The sequence below is a fragment of the Haliotis cracherodii genome, unplaced genomic scaffold (assembly GCF_022045235.1).
Source record: "Haliotis cracherodii isolate W230 unplaced genomic scaffold, xgHalCrac1.p SCAF_8, whole genome shotgun sequence".
NCBI classification, from domain to species: domain Eukaryota; kingdom Metazoa; phylum Mollusca; class Gastropoda; order Lepetellida; family Haliotidae; genus Haliotis; species Haliotis cracherodii.
This window is the reverse complement of record NW_027266341.1, coordinates 953,743-975,734: the sequence shown is the minus strand read 5'-3', so window position 1 is coordinate 975,734 and position 21,992 is coordinate 953,743. Positions and strand designations below refer to the sequence as shown.

Below are 21,992 nucleotides of genomic sequence, written 5' to 3'. Positions count from 1 at the left end.
ATCGGTTTCCGAATAGAAACCTGCCGACGGGGCAACGGTGAGCGGCGGATTCGCTTTGAGATCGAGCCGATAGCCGTACCGAATCGTGTTGACCACCCACAGGTCGTCGAACACTTGTTCCCAATTCTCCCAATAAGTCTGGAGTCTGGCTCCCACTGGGGACAGAGAGGGGGGCCGGACAGGCTGCGGCAGGCGCAACTGTCCAGGGCCAAGTGACTCGGGTTCGCCTACGGGCCAACCGAAGTTGGCGCTGTCGGCATACGAACCCCTCCAATGAGAGTCACCTGGAGGGGCCCTTGCCGTCCTTAGACGACTTGGGCTTCCCCCAGTTCCCCTTCTTCCCGCGAAAGGGCTGCTGAGAACCCTTACCGGAGCCCTCAGAGCGGGGCTTCTTCCCGGAGGAAGAAGGACCCGACCCCTTAGGCCTGCCGGACGCAGCATCCTGGGGCGCGCTCCGCTTCGGAGCGGCACCCAGGCGCCTATGCAAGGACCCCACAAGATCCAGTGTGTGCCGAGAGGCATCGGCAGACACAGCGGCCTGTTGTTCCTTCAGAACCCCAGGGATCTTGTTATTAAACAGGGTCCGAGCAGACCAAGGCTGCGAAAGGAGCACCTCCTGATTGGCAGCGTCCAACCCTGAAGCAGCCAGATACGACTGGCGCCGAAGAAAATGGCACGTGCCGGAAACAAAGGCCGAAGCCCCGGCAACGTACTCCAGGGAAGCATTCAAACCGAGCAAGCAGTTGTAAATGCGCTGGTCTCGGTCCGTAGGAGAACCTTCGACCAGACTGGCCGCTGCAGCCAGGTATGTGTCTCCGTGAGACAATGCCAGCATGGAGTGTCGAGCGAGGGTGTCCAGCTGTTGCAAGGTACCTTGTGGTACCGTGGCAACCGGTGGGGCACGGACCCCCAAACGCTCCACATGGGCTTCCGCAGAAGGACCAGCCTCGGGAAAGGCAAGGTCATGTACTGGGAAAGACCCTTTTCTCCACGACGGGGGAGGTAACGGGAGACCCCGACCGGAGGCAGCCGTGAAGGCCTTCTCCAAAGAAGGCTTAATCCCGCGCAGCAAGGTTGATGCCGGGAAAGCCTTGTCGAACGTCTCGTCGTATACCTCGGAGGAACCCACCGAACCGTGGATTCCCCGCGGTAGCGGCAGGGGCTTTGGCATGTCCTCGAAGAGGTCATACACCATGGCCACGCGGTCCTTAACCGATAGCGGAAGCAACGGTTCGGGGGAAGGACCGGTAACCACGGCAGCCGCCGCCGTACCGGTGGACCCCGCGTCCGAACCCGCGGCCACCGAAGAGGCCGGGGACGGAACAGCCAGCGGCCTATCTTGCGATAAGGCCGCCAGCTTGGAGTCCACAAGTTTCGACAACAATGCGGCGACGGAATCCCCAGACAGCCCGAGGGCCGCAAGGGGATCCGCCGCAGCCGAGGAGGTGGTACCCGCACGGGGACCCCGACCGGACGAACCGGCCACCACAGGGGTGGAGACGGACTGTACGTACAGCCGGTACCGCTCAAACTCCGCAGGCCCCAGACCTTCGCACAGGGTGCACCGGGTGTCCCCGCAAGGAACCCTGCACCGCGGGCAACGATCGTGGGGATCCCGGGACGACAAAAACTTTCTGCACACCCCACAACTCCGAGGAGCAGGGGTAGAGGGGGTGGATACTGGGGACATATACATGTCAGACATTGATTGTTTGCTATAAACAAAGAACAAAACATGGTTACAACGCACGCACCACAATGATTCACAAACGAGCATTTTCACAAGAAAATAAACGAGCAATGTGAACATATAACATACACATATAACTTTTATTAAAGAAATAAGTGATGTTACCCCCAAAACATACAAGAACAGGGGAAACGTAAAACACAACGTGCATACGCGAACCCCGCAAGTATATAGAAAAAAAGGGCGGGAAAAATTTTCCGTTTGGCGGGAAAATTATAACCAAGCGGAGCTACCGCAACGCCCCATAAAAGCACAGTTTATTAGAGAATAAACTATAATAAATATCACCAAATCTTCAGGAACGCTTCAGCAGGAGAAAACACGTCTTGCTTAGCAGACGAAAGAGACAAGAGTGAAGGGTGTCACATGGCAGCTAGGTGGCTACGCACGTGCTGCATGAGGTAATTGAGATCTCTGTGGTAGATTTCGCTATAGCAGCAGTTGTGGGAGACAACAGCCTCGGTATAACAGTGGTAACGTATTACTTAATGTAATTAAAGAACAACTTGATTACAACACACTCATCAGCATGGAGAAACAAAAGGTTATCGTATTCTTTTTCACGACTGCTTGAATACACCTAGAAAAAACTAACAAAGGATCACAGCATACATCATACCTTGGGGGCCATGTTATTACATACATTAATGGAAAATGTAAACTTTTAAAAACACACAAAGTATTATGCCGTCCGATAAGAAGCAGGAATTTATCAAGAATTCCAAACTATGTCCCCTTGGCAGGCAAATCGGGGAGAAACTGAGTGATTCTTTTCACAATTGGAAATATTTACCGTGAATGACTGAAGAAATATGAAATTTTTAATTCAAATCAGGAATTTTTACTGACAGTTGCTGCAGACTTGGGGCTGAATACCAGCATCTGAGCATATCCTTTTATTGCCACCAAATGTACATCTTCCAGGTTGATAATGGAGGATTACAAATGACAGAACAACATGAATGGAGCGTTATGGTCGGCACAATCACCAGATAATATTGCGAATTGGTTCCTTTTGAAAAGCATGCTTCAGAGACATGGACAATATATATGAAACAAAGTTGAAGAGGAACCAGAGATTGGAGACATCTGTGACTGTATCCCATCAGAATATATTAGGAATAGCTACAACACAAGTCCAACACATATGTTGTAAATATTGGGTCAAATAACCAAATATTTAGTTAAGAAACACAATATTTATTATTCTATCTCACTTTGAATTTTTCTCTTGTCTGCTATGATGAAGATGCTGATCACTTTGGCAGCCATGTTTCTACACAATAATATGGCCGGCCACCTGCTGAAACTTTGTATTGGCTAAAATAATCTAGATTACATTACTCAATCAAATTTCTAGTAAATGTAAATTATGACAAAAGCTGTATAATAATCCACACATACCTACAGTCGAGATGAGCTAAATAGAAGGAAGCAAACAAAAACCCAGGTGACCTAACAAACCCGGTGTAGTAGCTTAAGTGCAGGTTGGCTAACCATAATTCAGTTGAGCTAACAAAAGTTTAGTTGAGCAAACTATAGTCCAGTCAAAGTAGCTTTAGTGCAGCTACATTAACCATAATACTGTGAAGCTTACAATAATTCAAGGGAGATAACTACAGTTCATGTGAGCTAACTAAATGCACCTATACCCAGGTGAGCTAAGAGTAACCTTTACCTGTACTGCCTTGTCTTCAACAACATGCGTCCACCTCTGTTCTGGGGGAAGGTCAAGGTTAACGACATAGGTTTTGACCTTCTTTCTGGAAATGCAAGGTCATAGAGCTAATAAATGGCTCTCAGGCCAGTAATTGTGAAGCAGTTCTTGTCATCTTACTGTCATATCACATTCATTAAATTATCTTTGTGTTCAAAATCAAGCATTAAAGTCAAGGGGTCTTGTCATAACCCTAATGATAACAACTGTCCATTAAGGGGATCCCTACATCCAACATTATAACTCCCCCACTCTTCTATACATACACTTGATGATCAGCAATAACAATATCATGACTTATGACAGGCCATAATCTTATCACATAATCCTGATAATGTGTTATAAACATTGACCTGAGACTCATTTGACATCCAGATGTTACAGAGAAGAGGTACGCCCATTGGCATCTAGTTGACAACATAGATAGTGCATGTGATCTACTCCCCTTAGCAAAAGCATGAATATCATTATGAGCTCAGAAAGAGCTTTCCCACCAATATCTAACTGTAATTCTGACCAAACCATCATCTAATACAAAACAGACAAATTTTACTCTTTAATTAGGACAGACCAATTGTTTTCCTGCATTACAGATCATCTAACTGATTTTCCCTGATTGTTTCAAAAAACAAAATTAATTTGCCAAGAACACTTAAATAGCAGAAGAGTTCTCAATGGAAGGGAAGTAACTCTCTGTAAATTTCACTTGCCGTCTGCATAAGTGATAACAATGTCATTGGATGACTGTTGTGTCTCTGCAAATCCAATCACTGCTTTCCGAACTGAGACTAGTGCCTAGTGGGGATCACTTGTAGTTTGGAAAGTTATTGTGGGAAAAACTTGTATCCTGATTTGCCATCTAACGTCACAGCCATTTCAGTACAAAGAATGTGTTATAGAAGAAAAACATTGACCTGGCCTAAATAAACATTCCAGAACTTAGAGATTTTTTGTATTAATCAAAACACATTAGGAATCCCTGCTTATATTCTGGAATATATTCAATTTTTTCCAACGTAGATTATCTTGATGAGAAGTCTGCCGACTCGTTCTTACTCAGGTGAGGGAGGGTAGGTTCCCCGTACACAGCTCTCATTGTACTGAAACAGAAATGCAACACTGTTACAGCAGGTGTGTGTGTGTGTGTGTGTGTGTGTGTGTGTGTGTGTGGGGGGGGGTTAACATCCTGTTACAGATGTCACACAAACACAACACTGTTACAGCAGGTGGGGGAGGTGGCATGGGGTTTAACATCCTGTTACAGATGTCACACAAACACAACACTGTTACAGTAGCTGGGGTAGGTGGCATGGGGTTTAACCTTTTCGCCCTGACTGCCCGATTTATCGGGCAGCATAAACCGTGTCCCAGTACCCGGCTGCCTGAAAAATCGGGCGGCTACTGTCCAAGCCCCACACACGGCTGCCGATAAATCGGGCGGCACGACCGTGTTTACAAAATCGCTCTTTCTGCTTCCTTTCTCGTGTGTAATCTCGTTCTAAATATGGAAACGAGATCTACACATGATTGACACGTCATTCGTTGGAATTTCCCTGTCTTTTGGTGCGAAAATCGCGGATGTCACCTGTTTTCGCGACAGGTATTTTTCTCGCTTGAATCGTAAATCTAGCGTAATGGCGGCCAACTACGATTCGGATAGCGATCAGATGACTAACAACGACTCTATCGGGAATAATAATGTGTTTGATTTGAATAATTTACGCGAAGGGGAGGTGGAATTTCGTGAATATTTTGTGGAATATTTTGACGGTTTCCACGAGGTGGCCTCCCCCCCCCCCCCGCCAACTTTCAAGAATGGGAGTGGCAGAGGGACCACAACAGTGGAGACATGAGGGATTTTGAAGAGGCGACCGGACTCAAGAATATATATTGACACGGTGAGTGAAGTATCGTGCTATTGATTTTTTCCAACTGTTTTACAATGATTCTGTGTTTGAACAGATTATCAGTGCGACGAATGAGAATGCAGCCTACAGGTGAACGAGCAATCACAACAACAACAAAGGTGAGTGGCATGACGTATCTCTTTCTTTTTTTTTAAATATAATTTTCTGATTGCAATCCAAATTATAGTTTGCCGGTTTGCCGTATGTCCTTATATTTCGCTCAATTTGAATAAAATTTATTTCCATATTCATGTTTGTTTTCTTGTTTTTAACATCTTAATTTAAATTTTAGTAACTGTAATAATTATTTATTTATTAATTGATGTAATAAAGTACTGATTTAATTTATTATGCAATTGTAAATAGCAGTGTATTGTAAATATGTTATCACAACTTGTATATTTGCAGAACTTGAATTTACGATCTTTCCGTCCTTTTACAATCTTTCCTTCCTTTCAGATCAATCTGTGATATCTTCTCTGTGATGTCATTGTTATAATAGCTGTGGTTCAATGTTCAGGTAATGTGATAAATTACTATTTAAAAACTTAAAAACTTAATTTTTGTTTCAAATCCTGAAAAAGAACAAAATAAATCAAATATTTGTGTTTTTACCTGTGTTAACGAGTTTACCTGCGTTAACAAGTTTAACTGTGTTAACGAGTTTACCTAAGAGGCTGTAAGTGTATCATAAGTAATATGTGACATCAGTATAGAAAACAAAGTCAGTACCAATAGTTGTAAACTTGTTTATTTGTTTACAGATGTGCATGAAGAGAATTTACCTGTAACACCTGGGATTACCTGTGCCGTCCAAGATGACAAGACCACTGTGTTATGTTTACCTTGTATCTGTGATTTAATTTTGTGATTTTTAATACAATTTGAGCCAAAATTCATTGTCTTTTTTCATTTTTTCAGTGTTTTCAAGTTTTATTTCACTTGTTAACACCTGTAATTAGAAAATAACAAACAGACAATAACAACAAAGAATATTACAGTATACTTAATCCTCTTTACAATGGTATATGAAAAACGTATATTAAAAGCAAGTTTCTGGTAGAAAAAGTGCATCAAAAATGATAGATAGTGTGATTTTCCAATAATACTGCCAGGTAGGCCAGTGTGCAGGCCTTGTCAGTGTCAGGGACTACAGGGTTTCAAGGGACATAACTCTGGGGCAGCCAGTGATGAAAGAGTTAACATCCTGTTACAGATGTCACACAAACACAACACTGTTACAGCAGGTGGGGGAGGTGGCATGGGGTTTAACATCCTGTTACAGATGTCACACAAACACAACACTGTTACAGCAGGTGGGGGAGGTGGCATGGGGTTTAACATCCTGCTACAGATGTCACACAAACACAACACTGTCTAGCCATGTTGCAGTAATTCTATACTACCAGCTATCCTCAAATTACTACATATTTCCATACCCAACTCAAGCTACACTACAAGTCAACAACACAGGCCAGAGATGAAACCAGCTTATTCCCTCACAATCTCGCAATTGATAAATTTCCAAATTCTGGAATAATATGAACAGTTTGAGTAAACTATGTTTTTCTGGACAAATTTATTAATTGAGGCCTACTTACCAAAGCGATACTTCTACTAGATAAAGCTCATTCCTGCATCACTTCGGGCTTTCCTCCCACATTTAGCTGACATGCCGTCATATAACTGGAATACTGTTAAAAGCGGCGTTCAACCCAACTCACTCACTCTAATGTCACTAACAATAGTAACTGCTTATTTCATCATGATCATTACAATCTGTAAACCAAACAATCATCCGAGCTACCACACTCTCACTTTTATTACACATAAAAAGCCTGGTCACGTGTAGCAATTGTTCACAAGAAGCATCCATGTAGATTGTTGCACGTCACTCACAACGCAGACAGTATTTGTATTCAATCCCAATTTCCTTCAACCTGACATAAGAGAGAACTCTCGTCTGCACCAGGATGTAGGACAGAGTCAGCTACAAGGAAGCCAACACCATGTTTGATTTATAGTTGACCCTGACAAACTGTAAACTTGGTAATGTAAACAAAACACTCTCACACTGGTAGTCCTCATGATGATAGTGTCAAATGAACAAATTATTGATAAATACGGATAGTTTCACACTGGCTTCAACTGGACTGGACTTGTGTAGGCATGATTGTCAGGATGTTAAAAGTACAATTTGCAATGAAATACCGAAATCACTCATTAATCAGTCTCGTTAATCCGACACAGTGATCAGCGTACTCCGTGGTCATCTGCCCGCGAGTACACAGCCAGTGTTTTGATGCGAGGCGAGTCGGCTGGTAGCTGCATATTACAAAGCTGCAGCGATAAACTTGCTTAACAATAAACAATTAATGCTTTACATAAAGAAAACAGGATAATTCACATGCTTAGATTACCTCAATCTTAATAAGAACAGATACAAGTTCTCGCTATCGACGAGGACATCCCATTACAAGTCACGTCAGAACAACCTTTCGCGAACTATGACCTACCAATGAAATGACTAACAGGAAGTCGAAGTAAGCCACTTAGAAAGCAGCTTTCTTAAGCTTTGGGTACCAGTTTCAAAATTGCGACTTCCATTCCATACTATGCTTTTTAAAGTATTTTGAATCTGTCAGTTGTTTTGTGTTAAACTTTAGAGGTTGAATGATTAGAAAACATATTCCGCCAACAATTTAACATAACAATATGAATATATATTTTATATTTTTTATACAGTGTTTGAATCCTTATCTATCGTGTAGTTGTCCGATTTTCGATCACGAACGTTGATACTACTAAATTTCGTTTATCCGACAAACTCGTTAATCCGACACAATCATATGCAACCATCGATGTCAGATTAACGGGACTTGACTGTATATGGTTATAACGAACTACAGTTATAATTAACTAAAATAAGAGGTCCCTTTGAGTTTGTTTTAGCCGTAGTTTACTTATCACCCTGTATCAAAGTTGTCTTATGTGAGTGAGTGAGTTTGGTTTTACGCCGCTTTTAGCAATATTCCAGCAATATCACGGCGGGGGACACCAGAAATGGGCTTCACACATTGTACCCATGTCGGGAATCGAACCCGGGTCTTCGGCGTGACGAGCGAACGCTTTAACCACTAGGCTACCCGACCGCCCCAGTTTTCTTATGTCCTTTTGCATCCCGGTTTTGTTTTTGAGACCACCCCTATACCTTTTTTGTTTTACTCATCATTCCGTAGACTTGTTGGTATGAATTAAAAAACCCATAGCTTGGGCACTTCTGTAATTCACCCTATATAAATTAATAAATGGTTTCCCTCTATCTCTCTAAAGCGTTAAGAACTTGTATTCATTTCCCAGTACAGACTCCATGTCGTGTACCATGGTTATGGCTATGCAAGTGTAATGTAACATGCATCATGGGAGCAGTGTTGACAAAACAAACGCGGTGCCATTTTGTCATTTTAGAAGATGCACAACTAGAATTTTCTCCAAATGATTTTTGTGTGTGGATTAAATGTTTTATGAAGACTACACTATTATCATTGTAACATGCTCATATTTCTATAGTCCCTTTCAGACTTAAAATAAATATGAACTTCCTGCTTTCGTTCGAATTTGTCTCCTGTAAACTTGTTGATAGGACACCTTGTGACTAAAATACCTCAATCCACAGGTAGGTCGATTGGTAGTTACTCGATATTCCAATAACAACAGTCTGTGAAAAATGATATCCTTTTTACAGGCCAAAAGCTTTTTTCTAGCATTTGTGACAGTACTTTAGGCCCAATGTCTATACTCTTTGCAACAATATAAATAGTTTCTTATTAATTATTTCTTACCAACCTATTTTTTTAGCAACATAAGAATCTCAGGATCCCCACATTTAAAAGATTTAAAGGGGCACTAATCTAACGTCATTCCCCGGACTGGTTGTTGCCTTTGTTATTGTTTTTTCCCCCGTGAGTACCCGGATGATACGCAACGCAACTGAGCGTGACCAGAGACTGGGCTACCGTCTTCAAGGACAGCTAAATAAACTTGGAGGCTGGAGGCAATATTTGTTTTACGACATTTTTGCATAAACACTGATTGGTTAACTGTTAATCTATAAAGATTTCGACAAAGGGCGCATGTTAATTAATTTCTTCAGCCTAAACAAACAGACAAAAAGAACAGCGGAGCTCATCAGATGTCATTTGGAAATACCCCAGATGGTTATAGTTTAATACTAAAAAGAGTATCCATGCAGTGAAAGGATTTTCGGATTTCGGCTTGCGTCGATAATACGATTACTACTACCTTGTTGTCATCCACGTTTTCTGGTATAACCCTACACTTTTGTATTTGTAGTCATTCACTTGATGCTCAGTTAATGAATTTATTACAGGTACAATTAGTGGTACCACCACTTACATTACCTGACAAAGGTTCCCATTTGGCATTTATTGTGTCTGGGGTAATTATTCAATCTAAATCCAGGCTTGAAGTGAGGTGAAATGTGTGTTATGTAATATGCACGTGGCAGCCCAGCAAGAGATGAATGATCAGTTGATTTACTTTGTTTTGTAAATCAATGGATCGTTCCTAGTCATCAAAGGATTAACAGAAAATACGTTGATTGATTAATCACTGTTATCTTGCACAGTGGATATGTCAAGAGTGAGTGTTTACATGTCTAGGTTTACTAAAACAAAGGGAATACACTCATATATTGGCGTGAAATGCCGATGTAAAAACAACATACTTTGTTCAAAGGGTTATCTGATAATACGTTGATTGATTGATCATTGTTATCTATCACTCAATGGATTTTTTAGGAACCGTGGACGTTATGAAAATAGTTGTCACGTGGGCTTTCTCAGCCGACCATTGAGACGTGACACCTATGTAAAACACCTGAAACAATCCAAGTGATCAGTAGAGAAACGAACACGGGTTATAATATCCCGAAACGATATATATCTTTTAAAATATTTGATTGTTAGTGAGACACGTGACATCGAATAAGTTTCTTTGTACAGCTGCAGACGAGTGGGATATTGTTCCTTTGTGTGGATATTCACGGATACATTCCTCGAACAAGGAAGCTGCCTAAAATTTATACACATAAATTTGGTAGGTTGTAATTATGATATTTGCATTTTGTTTTCCTTCTTTTAAACCGATTCGTTCTTGTTTCTCTACGTCTTGGTTGGGAAATTCTTCAATGCGCGATAGACGTTATTTTCACAGGTCTTTTCCTTTGTAAGCTCGTATATATTACCGTGAATTTGTAAAATGTGATTCTCTCAGGCAATTTATAAAATGTGTAAATATTTCAGTCATTTCGACTAAAAAATCTGTCCAGATTGATTAAGACGATCAAAAAGGCCTACAAACATCACAACAGATTATTATGTAGGATTAGCAGCTTTTCAACGTAACATTTTCAGTCTCTTGGTGATGACATTAAACATCAAAATGTTTGGAATTTGTTATCATGATAATACAGATAGAAATGTTTTTCAGTCACTTTGTAAAATAACTGAATATTTAGACGTTTAATAAATGTGTTACACATTTGACAGTAAAAAAAATATAAACACTATAAAAAAGCAATGCTCAGGTGAAATATTTACTTTGTGTTGCAAGTCAAAATAGTGTAAACGAAAATCGCAAAATTACCAAGCAAGTGACTTCGTCACCATTACCGATGCTATTTCATTTTGTTGATCAATGTGACCATACGCCCTTATTACTAACAATAAAAGTGACTAATGCGCTTACGAATGGCGCAGCAGAGGTCGCGAACTAGTCTAGATTTCTGCTATACATCCGGGTACTCACTGGGGAAAAACAATAACAAAGGCAACAACCAGTCCCGGGGAATTGCGTTAGATCAGTGCCCCTTTAACATATCAATTATGCATGAAAGGGGCAAACGTGAGATGAAAGAAAAACATGAACTTTCATAAACAATTTCATAAAAAGAAGAAGAAATTTCCAGTTTTAAATTACCATGCTGATATGCATACTGACATTGTCATGCTTCCTGTAATAAGAATGGGATGACAAAGCTTATTTGGCAAATTATTTGGTTCTGAAGGGTCGTCCACATGCAAATCTCGCCTCCACCTCGTCACCAGCCTTACATTACCACAGTTACCGCAATTTGCTTTGCCGCAAATTAAGGAAACTTCATGACAGTTCACATTACCTTGGGAATCTGTGCCACCGAAATGACAGCGCATCCCATCAACACGACAACCGTCCAAAGCATCCTTTCCTCAGAGTGTAAACTTGTGTAGTGACAGCTGACCAGCGCTGAAGCGTCACTGTCACATGCGTCACATGACAACATGTGCACGCTTCCCCTGCTTCCGGGTTTATCGCGCATGTCCATACGGTGTGAGGAAACACGAACTGGTTTCTCGATTTCAACATAGAACATTATGGACAATCTTGAACCGGTTTAATGTGCTTACACATCCGGGATCAGCGACCAAGCTTGTGATAAACTCCGTCTTCCCCATTTACACGAATTATTTTGAATCAATTTCAATATGGCTCAAGTAAGTCACCACATTTTATGTCGGAACGTGAGATTTTCTGAAATATTTAAATTAGATTAATAGTATCGATTCTACCCGCTGTAAATCCTGATATGCTGAATATAGAGTCGTCTCGGCCTGAATCTGATGTCTGACTGTGAATCGTCTGATGTTGAATCATGCTGTGATGCACACCAGCTGCACAGATGTTAGCTTTAATGGACTCAATCGGTCAACAAGTTGCCACGTGTTGTTTAACATGTTTACGAACAAGCTTCTTGATTTGAATGCTACCGGCTCTTCTTTTCGAACATTGTCGAATATGGGAGTTTGTTCACGAAACATTTGAAGAGAAGTCTATGTTCCTCGTGTACTGTGTCATCATGCAAAACTGTCTTCCACAAGAGATCTCCAAGATTTACTCTATACTTTCATTGCAGTGAAGATTACACTTGGACAGAACTATTGTCATACATGAGTTGTCTCCAATCAAATTGTCTCCCTTTATCTTAAGTGTCAGGCCCGTACACAAGCTGTTGAAGTCCATTTTACGTTAGCTGCACATTGACAAGGCGAAATAATGACAGATAGAATTTATGGAGTTCATATCACTTCTTGTCGTTTGTTATTCTCCTGAAAATGGTGGCACGGGTGGCCCAGTCGTACAAACTGCCGCGATTAGCTGTGCAGAGTTGCGTCCCTTGGGCACACCAGAAACCTTTGATTGTGGGTTTGAATCCCAGTCTGACCCGATTATGTTTCTAGGTTTGTCAGCACCATACCCATGCTTGTGGGTTTCACCAAAGTGGTAATGTCTGAAACTTGCATTACTTCGTGCTTTCCTCCCACATTAAGCTGACACGCCATGATGTAACTGGAATAATGTTGAAAGCAGCGTTAAACCCAACTCACTCACTCTCTCGGAAATGTTTTTTGTTATGAACTGTAAATTTCTTATTTAACACGTCAATCAAGTTGTTATTTTTGTCTTCCTGGGGGAAGGGAATTAACTGACTATGAAAGTCCATTTTCCATCCTTGCTGAACTAGGCTGGATTTATGGAGTTAAATTTTGGCTGGACTAATGAGTCTATGCATAGTCCAATCAAAATCGCGTAATGAAATCGACATCCAGTTCGTAAACTGCCGTTCAGATTTTGGTCGATTACAGGATTATGCAAAGCATGTGTACCGCCAAAACAGATATTTTTCAAATCTTTTCATGTTTTTAATCAAGGTGCTCACTTGATTTGATGCATTATGTGAAGTAAGACTCGTTTTATTACAAAATAGACTTTGATTATTGATAAGATAGTCTTGACTTGGCGTGGCCATTTTGTGGTATGAGAGGTCGTCACTTTTGTATATATTTTTTTAGATTTTGCAAACATGAAATTTCTTTTTAAGTCAGAAATATGTCCCTGTGTGTTAGGTAGTGAAAATTTACGTTTCAAGGTTTTACATTTGTAATGAAAGAATATATAAGTATATAACAAATAGGATATTCCATGTGTTTTGTGTAATATCAGTGTTCCCTCATCTCGTGACGGGGGGAAAAGGAGATGAGAGAAATATTAATTCACTCGACACATGAAGTATCCTCTATCTCCATATCTCCAAGGAGTTATTGCTACAATGAAATCGCATCACACTGCTTTGCAGACAATTGTGACATCATCAGTTACTGTGAAGTCACAGTAAAATGACATCACTAATGTCTGCTGCTGAAGCGGGTTGGCTGTGCTTTTTACACTCCAGGCACTGGTTACAAACTGAAATAGGTGGAAGAATGATTTTGGATGATAAATAGAATCTCACCTTTATGTCATCCAAACTCAAATATGTCAAGCCCCATTAGTAAAAATATCCTCAGCAAGCCTCAGATATTTGTAACTGCTGTCAACTTGTCTTGATATATTTGACCTCAGAAGACACTCAGGTGAGATTCTCAGTGTCACCACTTTTGTTGCCACATTGGGAAACACTTGAACCACGAACAATCTTAATCATGCTAATAATACAGTTCGCACCATCCTTGAGCTACCTAACTACACCATGTACATGGCTCCCACAGATTCAGAACACTCCAACCTTATACTTTTGACTATGCATTCCTTGTTTTGGCAAGATGGGTAGGTGACTTCCTTAGAAAAGTGAGAGTTGTTTTACGCCGCTTTTAGCAATGTTCCAGCAATATCACGCAGGGGGACACCAGAAATTGGCTCCATACATTATACCCATGTCTGGAATCGAATCCAGGTGTTTGGCATGAAAATATGGCGAAATATGGGAGAATTCTCTCATCGCCTGCATCCATTCATTGACAACAAGGACATTGCTCCACCATTTTTGAGAGAATAACATAAGTTTTGGGGGATGTTTACGTTGTTCGTCCATGTCTCGTGTTCTGATCCCTGCACCTGCTGGTTGTGTCCCACAGGTGACCCACGTCTTCACCATGGCGATGACCTGCGAGGGATGCTCGGGAGCAGCAGAGAGGGTACTCAAGAAACATTGTAAGTTGTCTTGTAACCATGGAAACAATTGTACAATTTCATGACAATTCTCAAAAAGTTGATAATACCTTTCTGTTGGCCATGTGAACATGGTGAATGAGCAGATGGTAAAATATAATATGTTCAATGTAGATTTGCATTGCAGTCTGAATGATTGAACACTAGTGAACATGTATGAACATTGAGTGTGCATATAAAGAGAGTGCTGCCACAATTATGGATGTCAATCAGCATCTCCTGTTCGAATCCTTATCGTCCAGTTACTTTTTGGTGTATTGGTGCTTAGATGTTTCACTCAATCACTCCACTTGATGTTCTACAGCGGAAAACAGTGACATCACAACAGACTTGGAAACAAAGAAGGTGACAGTGACGTCCACGCTCTCAGCCGACGAACTCCTGGAAATCCTGAAGAAGACTGGCAAGGAAGTCAGTTACGATGGGCCGAAGTAGGAACAGCAGGTGACAATACTTCTGCCACTGGTCCAGACACAATCATCCGCTGGTCCAGACACAGTCACCAACTAGACCAGACACAATCACCCACTGGTCCAGACACAATCATACACAAGTCCAGACACAATCATACACAAGTCCAGACACAATCATACACAAGTCCAGACACAATCACCCACTAGTCCAGACACAGTCACCCGCTGGTGCAGACACAGTCACCCACTCGTCCAGACACAATCATATACTATTCCAGACACAATCACCCACTAGACCAGACACAATCACCCACTGGTCCAGACACAATCATACACAAGTCCAGACACAATCACCCACTAGTCCAGACACAGTCACCCGCTGGTGCAGACACAGTCACCCACTCGTCCAGACACAATCATATACTATTCCAGACACAATCACCCGCTAGACCAGACACAATCACCCACTGGTCCAGACACAATCATACACAAGTCCAGACACAATCACCCACTAGTCCAGACACATTCATCCGCTGGTCCAGACACAATCATATACTATTCCAGACACAATCATCCACTAGACCAGACACAATCACCCACTTGTCCAGACACAATCATCCACTGGTCCAGGCACAATCATCTACTGGTCCGGACACAATCATCCACTGGTCCAGACACAATCATCCACTGGTCCAGACACAATCATCCACTAGTCCAGATACAGTCATCCACTAGACCAGACACAATCAGCCACTGGTCCAGACACAATCATACACAAGTCCAGACACAATCACCCACTAGTCCAGACACATTCATCCGCTGGTGCAGACACAATCAGACACAGTCACCCACTAGACCAGGCACAATCACCCACTGGTCCAGACACAATCATACACAAGTCCAGACACAATCACCTACTAGTCCAGACACATTCATCCGCTGGTGCAGACACAATCATCCACTGGTCCAGACACAATCAGACACAGTCACCCACTAGTCCAGACACAATCACTCACTATTCCAGACACAATCATCCATTACTCCAGACACAGTCACCCACTAGACCAGACACAATCACCCTCTTGTCCAGACACAATCACCCACTAGTCCAGACACATTCATCCGCTGGTGCAGACACAATCATCCACTGGTCCAGACACAATCACCCACTTGTCTTGTTTCTTAAAAACATATCTGTGTTGAGGAAGAGTGTTTGTGTCACATACCATCTTCCCGAGAGAGTTTACCAACTATGAAAGTCCAGTTTCAACCCTTGCCATACTAGGCTGGAATTTCTGAGTTATTCTTTGGCTGGCCTAATGAGTCTATGCATTGTCCAATCAATTGCTTAACAAAATCGACATCCTGTTTGTAAACAACATGGCTATAACCGGGCAGATTTCGGTCAATTGTACCATTTGCAAAGCCGGTGTACCATCAACTGGCCATTGAAAGATATTTTCCCTATCTTTTCATGTCTTTGACCAAGTAGCTCGAATGATTTGATGCACTTAGCGGCAAAAGACTCGTTTTATTACAATATAGATCTTGATATTTTTATCAGATCGTCTTTGACTGGGCATTGCCATTTTGTTTGAAGAAAATGCAAATGATATGGGAGGTGGAATCTGGTAAATAGAATGGACATAACTTGCAATAGCCACTGGTGGCTCTTCGATCGAGCTTTGAAATTCCGGCCTAGTTCGGCATGAAAGGTAACTGGACTTTTAATGTCAGTGAACTCCCTTGCCTCGAGAAGATGGTTACAAACGTACGTTTTTTCATCCAAAGAGAAAACATTACGGAATTTGTGGAACACACAAGTTTACTGTGGACATATGCTAGTTTGTCCTGTTATTAAATTTCATTTTGTTGTTTTGGTTTTTTTTAATCAATTTCTTTAATGTCACAAATAAGTTCATGATTGTGGGTATTGGTGATTTAAGCAAGTTGTCTGTGAACTGACTTCAGATTGCACTACCTTTGTTTACAGCAGCCACGACCAGAATATTGCTGTTTATACCCTGAAAGTAACTTTGTTGTCACAGAATGAATCCTAAGTCACTAATGCCATACACTGACTGCTACCAAGTCCTAGATGTTGCCACTCATTCTCTCCTAGATGTTGTTACTTGATAACTGGAAGTCAATATATCGTGTTGCCACTCATTCTCTCCTAGATGTTGTTACTTGATAACTGGAAGTCAATATATTGTGTTGCAACTCATTCTCTCCTAGATGTTGTTACTTGATAACTGGAAGTCAATATATCGTGTTGCCACTCATTCTCTCCTAGATGTTGTTACTTGATAACTGGAAGTCAATATATTGTGTTGCAACTCATTCTCTCCTAGATGTTGTTACTTGATAACTGGAAGTCAATATATTGTGTTGCCACTCATTCTCTCTTAGATGTTGTTACTTGATAACTAGAAGTCAATATATTGTGTTGCCACTCATTCTCTCCTAGATGTTGTTACTTGATAACTGGAAGTCAATATATTGTGTTGCCACTCATTCTCTCCTAGATGTTGTTACTTGATAACTGGAAGTCAATATATCGTGTTGCAACTCATTCTCTCCTAGATGTTGTTACTTGATAACTGGAAGTCAATATATTGTGTTGCCACTCATTCTCTCCTAGATGTTGTTACTTGATAACTGGAAGTCAATATATTGTGTTGCCACTCATTCTCTCCTAGATGTTGTTACTTGATAACTGGAAGTCAATATATTGTGTTGCCACTCATTCTCTCCTAGATGTTGTTACTTGATAACTGGAAGTCAATATATTGTGTTGCCACTCATTCTCTCCTAGATGTTGTTACTTGATAACTGGAAGTCAATATATTGTGTTGCCACTCATTCTCTCCTAGATGTTGTTACTTGATAACTGGAAGTCAATATATTGTGTTGCCACTCATTCTCTCCTAGATGTTGTTACTTGATAACTGGAAGTCAATATATTGTGTTGCCACTCATTCTCTCCTAGATGTTGTTACTTGATAACTGGAAGTCAATATATTGTGTTGCCACTCATTCTCTCCTAGATGTTGTTACTTGATAACTGGAAGTCAATATATTGTGTTGCCACTCATTCTCTCCTAGATGTTGTTACTTGATAACTGGAAGTCAATATATCGTGTTGCAACTCATTCTCTCCTTGGTGTTGTTCCCCAAGGTCAAGGCTGAGCGGTGCTGGAGAAGAAGCTGTGTGAAGTGATTCTCCATCGACATCTTCTTTGCTACCATCTCTTTACCTGGCATAAGGATATCTCACACATACATGTTAATCAGAACCAGTTGTAATTATTGTACCAACAGGCTGTACCCAGGGTATCCGAATAGTCGACTAATGTATCACAATCATGTCAAAGTCAGATGAAATTGTCTAACAAATCTAGAATGAAATTGATAATGATATTGATGATCAGCTTACAATATTTCTGATGCTTGATACAGTTCTGTACATAATGCTGCCTGTTCTGTAGGAATCCCTGTGCACATTCGTCCACCGTGATATGTTAAGCACATGGCAAGCACCACTGTACATGCTCTCTCTCTCATGTATAATACTCATGGGAGAAAGAAGTAGACACATGTAAACTAATTGCCGCAGTCATATTATCATGATATATATGCTTCCTAGTCTGAGAATGGCGAAGTAAGTGAAGTAGCACCGGTTATCTGCAGGGTACATCAGCGTCAGCCAATCCTGTGTGTCAATCTGTCAATTTCTTTCCATCAGTATAGTTAAATGGAAAGTCTTCTTATGGTGGATATATGTGTTTAACATTCCTACTGAAATACTCATGGCAGAACCATAGCATGCAGAATGGCTGAAACGTCACAGATGAAGCGTCACAGATGTTTCAAACTGTTTTTAAAACGTTGACAAGTAATTCTGTGAATCTCAATATTGTTCATTTTTGGAGGGAAATGTTATATTTTTTAGTGTTTTATATGGCAGGTGCTGTACTGATTCCATCCTGTTAGCTCTGACCACATCTGAGTAGCCACAGAGAGTCAAACACCAGGTGTAGCATCACAGCCAGTACTCACACAATCAAACACCTGGTGCAGCATCACAGCCAGTACTCACACAATCAAACACCTGGTGCAGCATCGCAGCCAGTACGCACACAATCAAACACCAGGTGTAGCATCGCAGCCAGTACTCACACAATCAAACACCTGGTGCAGCATCGCAGCCAGTACTCACACAATCAAACACCAGGTGTAGCATCGCAGCCAGTACTCACACAATCAAACACCTGGTGCAGCATCGCAGCCAGTACTCACACAATCAAACACCAGGTGTAGCATCGCAGCCAGTACTCACACAATCAAACACCTGGTGCAGCATCGCAGCCAGTACTCACACAACCAAACACCTGGTGCAGCATCGCAGCCAGTACTCACACAACCAAACACCTGGTGCAGCATCGCAGCCAGTACTCACACAACCAAACACCTGGTGCAGCATCGCAGCCAGTACTCACACAATCAAACACCTGGTGCAGCATCACAGCCAGTACTCACACAATCAAACACCTGGTGCAGCATCACAGCCAGTACTCACACAACCAAACACCTGGTGCAGCATCGCAGCCAGTACTCACACAATCAAACAGTTGGTTTCAAGCAATCATAGAATTGCAATGGGTGTCTTTAGGATCTTCATCAAACAAAATTCTTACACTGTTTATGAAAACTACTTTTTTCATTATTCATCCCCAAATGTCTGTGAAAATGTCCTGACCTGAAGGATGCATGTCTGGTTTCCAAGAAGCAACAATAGACGACCATCAGTATGGTGTGGAGCTTTGTTTTTGTTGCTATCTGGGTTATTACAACTCTTTGTTACAGCATGTGATATAAGTGCTATATTTACTGTATGTCTGCATTGTGCTCCCCCTAGTGGACAGTTCAAACAAGGGACATAACTTGGTATTTGCAACATCTGCCATTCCCATTGGTTGTGAGGATGTTTTATCTGTCCAGTGTCCATTATCTGTATGCTTGATTAGGTATCTTACAGTATTCATCACCAGCCCTGACTCAGCATCTACAATTGCTATCATCCAGTGAAAGTGCTATGTATCAGAATTAATAAGTATCTTACGACAGACCATATACGGGTATGTGGTCTCTGATATTATCATATTACCACTATACTGAAGCTGCTTTGGTTACCATATTTGACGTAATAAGCACCCAGGGCGCTCTCAAAATTAGAAATAGGGGGCGCTAATTAGATTATAATTTTGGTGCGTATTATACTTGAATAAATAAGTTTCTGTACACTGAGCATTCGGAAGGGCGCTTATTGGGATTGTTCACTTGCCAATATAAAAACAAATATTGCTATGGGCGCTTATTACATCGGATACAGTAATAGGGTCTCTTTATGGGAGTTAGAGCTTGCTTTTATGAAATTATGAACTTTATGATTTGTTTAGCAAAGTTGTTACCATGGTTACTGGATGTTATGATGGAATGTCTGGAGTACATTCCCAGTGGTTTCACAGTGTCTATGTCTAACTGATATTCACATGTTTTGTCTCTGTAAAGCTCATACCTGTCCAGCAGTCAAAGAAAGTAAATAAAAAAACTATTTGATCATATCAGACATTGTTTTGGAGTTATCTGTGCCAGTTGTCAGGAATACGGCTCACCTGCTGCCACTGTCAGGCAACGGTTCAGGAGCCATCTTGGAGTTATCTGTGCCAGTTGTCAGGAATACGGCTCACCTGCTGCCACTGTCAGGCAAGGGTTCAGGAGCCATCTTGGAGTTATCTGTGCCAGTTGTCAGGAATACGGCTCACCTGCTGCCACTGTCAGGCAAGGGTTCAGGGGCCATCTTGGAGTTATCTGTGCCAGTTGTCAGGAATACGGCTCACCGGTTGCCACTGTCAGGCAAGGGTTCAGGAGCCATCTTGGAGTTATCTGTGCCAGTTGTCAGGAATACGGCTCACCTGCTGCCACTGTCAGGCAAGGGTTCAGGGGCCATCTTGGAGTTATCTGTGCCAGTTGTCAGGAATACGGCTCACCGGTTGCCACTGTCAGGCTACGGTTCAGGAGCCATCTTGGAGTTATCTGTGCCAGTTGTCAGGAATACGGCTCACCTGCTGCCACTGTCAGGCAACGGTTCAGGGGCCATCTTGGAGTTATCTGTGCCAGTTGTCAGGAATACGGCTCACCGGTTGCCACTGTCAGGCTACGGTTCAGGAGCCATCTTGGAGTTATCTGTGCCAGTTGTCAGGAATACGGCTCACCTGCTGCCACTGTCAGGCAAGGGTTCAGGGGCCATCTTGGAGTTATCTGTGCCAGTTGTCAGGAATACGGCTCACCTGCTGCCACTGTCAGGCAAGGGTTCAGGAGCCATCTTGGAGCACATTTCCTCCTATAGTTCAGCAGGTCGGGCAAATAGCTACACTTTGATCAGTGGAAACATGACACATGCAGCAGGCAGCACGGTTCCATTAAGTAATTAAACTAATTTTAGTCGGACACAAAATCAGTACAAAATTATCCACATCTCTGGATTACGACAAGCCAGTCCCCACGTTACACGGAATTCCCACAATGGAGACAAAAATGTGGGGGTCTGTTCGAAGGATTTTGTCTCAGAATAAAAACCAATCTCTTGTCACTAAAAAAATCTTGGTGCCTTGAACACCAAAAGTTATTGAATGGGAGTAACGATTAAGTAAGGATAAGATATATGGATGAACAACTTCTTTATTACAATTAGGAGCGACGTTTCACTTGCTTGATAACAGTGTTAGAACCAACACCGAAACGTTGCTCCTAATTGTAATTAAGAAGTTGTTCATCCATATACCTTATCCTTACTTAGTACTCCAACTTCTAAATGCCTCTCAAAGAAGAAAGTAATGATGATAATAATAATAATAATACAGTAAACTACGGTTATAACAAACTCAAAGGGACAGCTAAATTTTAGTTCGTTATAACCATATATACAGCAAATGGTCTGGGGAAAAAATAGGTTTATTATATCTGTCAGTGCGTTACAAGCGTGTTTGTTATAAATGTAGTTGCAATGTGTCTACTTATATTAGCCTCCATACACTTGGGGCATGCTCAAATGATTGTTTTGGAACTAAATCTCC

The 21,992-nt window shown here is 41.6% G+C and overlaps 3 protein-coding genes across 3 annotated transcripts in view; 1 reads left to right on the top strand and 2 right to left on the bottom strand.

Annotated features, from left to right (window-relative positions):
• LOC139450426 (acid ceramidase-like) overlaps positions 1–11,822 on the bottom strand; it is a 33,448-nt gene extending 21,626 nt beyond the window's left edge. The window contains exons 1-3 of the mRNA XM_071232120.1: positions 11,574–11,822; positions 4,524–4,567; positions 3,429–3,513 (exon numbers count right to left, since the gene is read on the bottom strand). Coding sequence (XP_071088221.1) covers positions 3,429–3,513; positions 4,524–4,567; positions 11,574–11,807 — 363 coding nt within the window. The 5' untranslated portion in view covers positions 11,808–11,822. The remainder of the gene's footprint in view (positions 1–3,428; positions 3,514–4,523; positions 4,568–11,573) is intronic.
• LOC139450716 (uncharacterized) lies at positions 233–1,195 on the bottom strand. Its single transcript, XM_071232519.1, has one exon. The coding sequence runs from the start codon at positions 1,193–1,195 to the stop codon at positions 281–283; it is 915 nt and encodes a 304-aa protein (XP_071088620.1). The 3' UTR covers positions 233–280.
• Position 11,823: 1 nt separating the features above from the next.
• On the top strand, positions 11,824–19,276 carry LOC139450427 (copper transport protein ATOX1-like). The gene is made up of 4 exons (XM_071232121.1): positions 11,824–11,928; positions 14,347–14,422; positions 14,745–14,884; positions 18,035–19,276. Exons 1-3 carry the CDS (start codon positions 11,920–11,922, stop codon positions 14,873–14,875), a joined length of 216 nt encoding a protein of 71 aa, XP_071088222.1. The 5' UTR covers positions 11,824–11,919; the 3' UTR covers positions 14,876–14,884; positions 18,035–19,276.
• Positions 19,277–21,992: the final 2,716 nt, after the last annotated feature.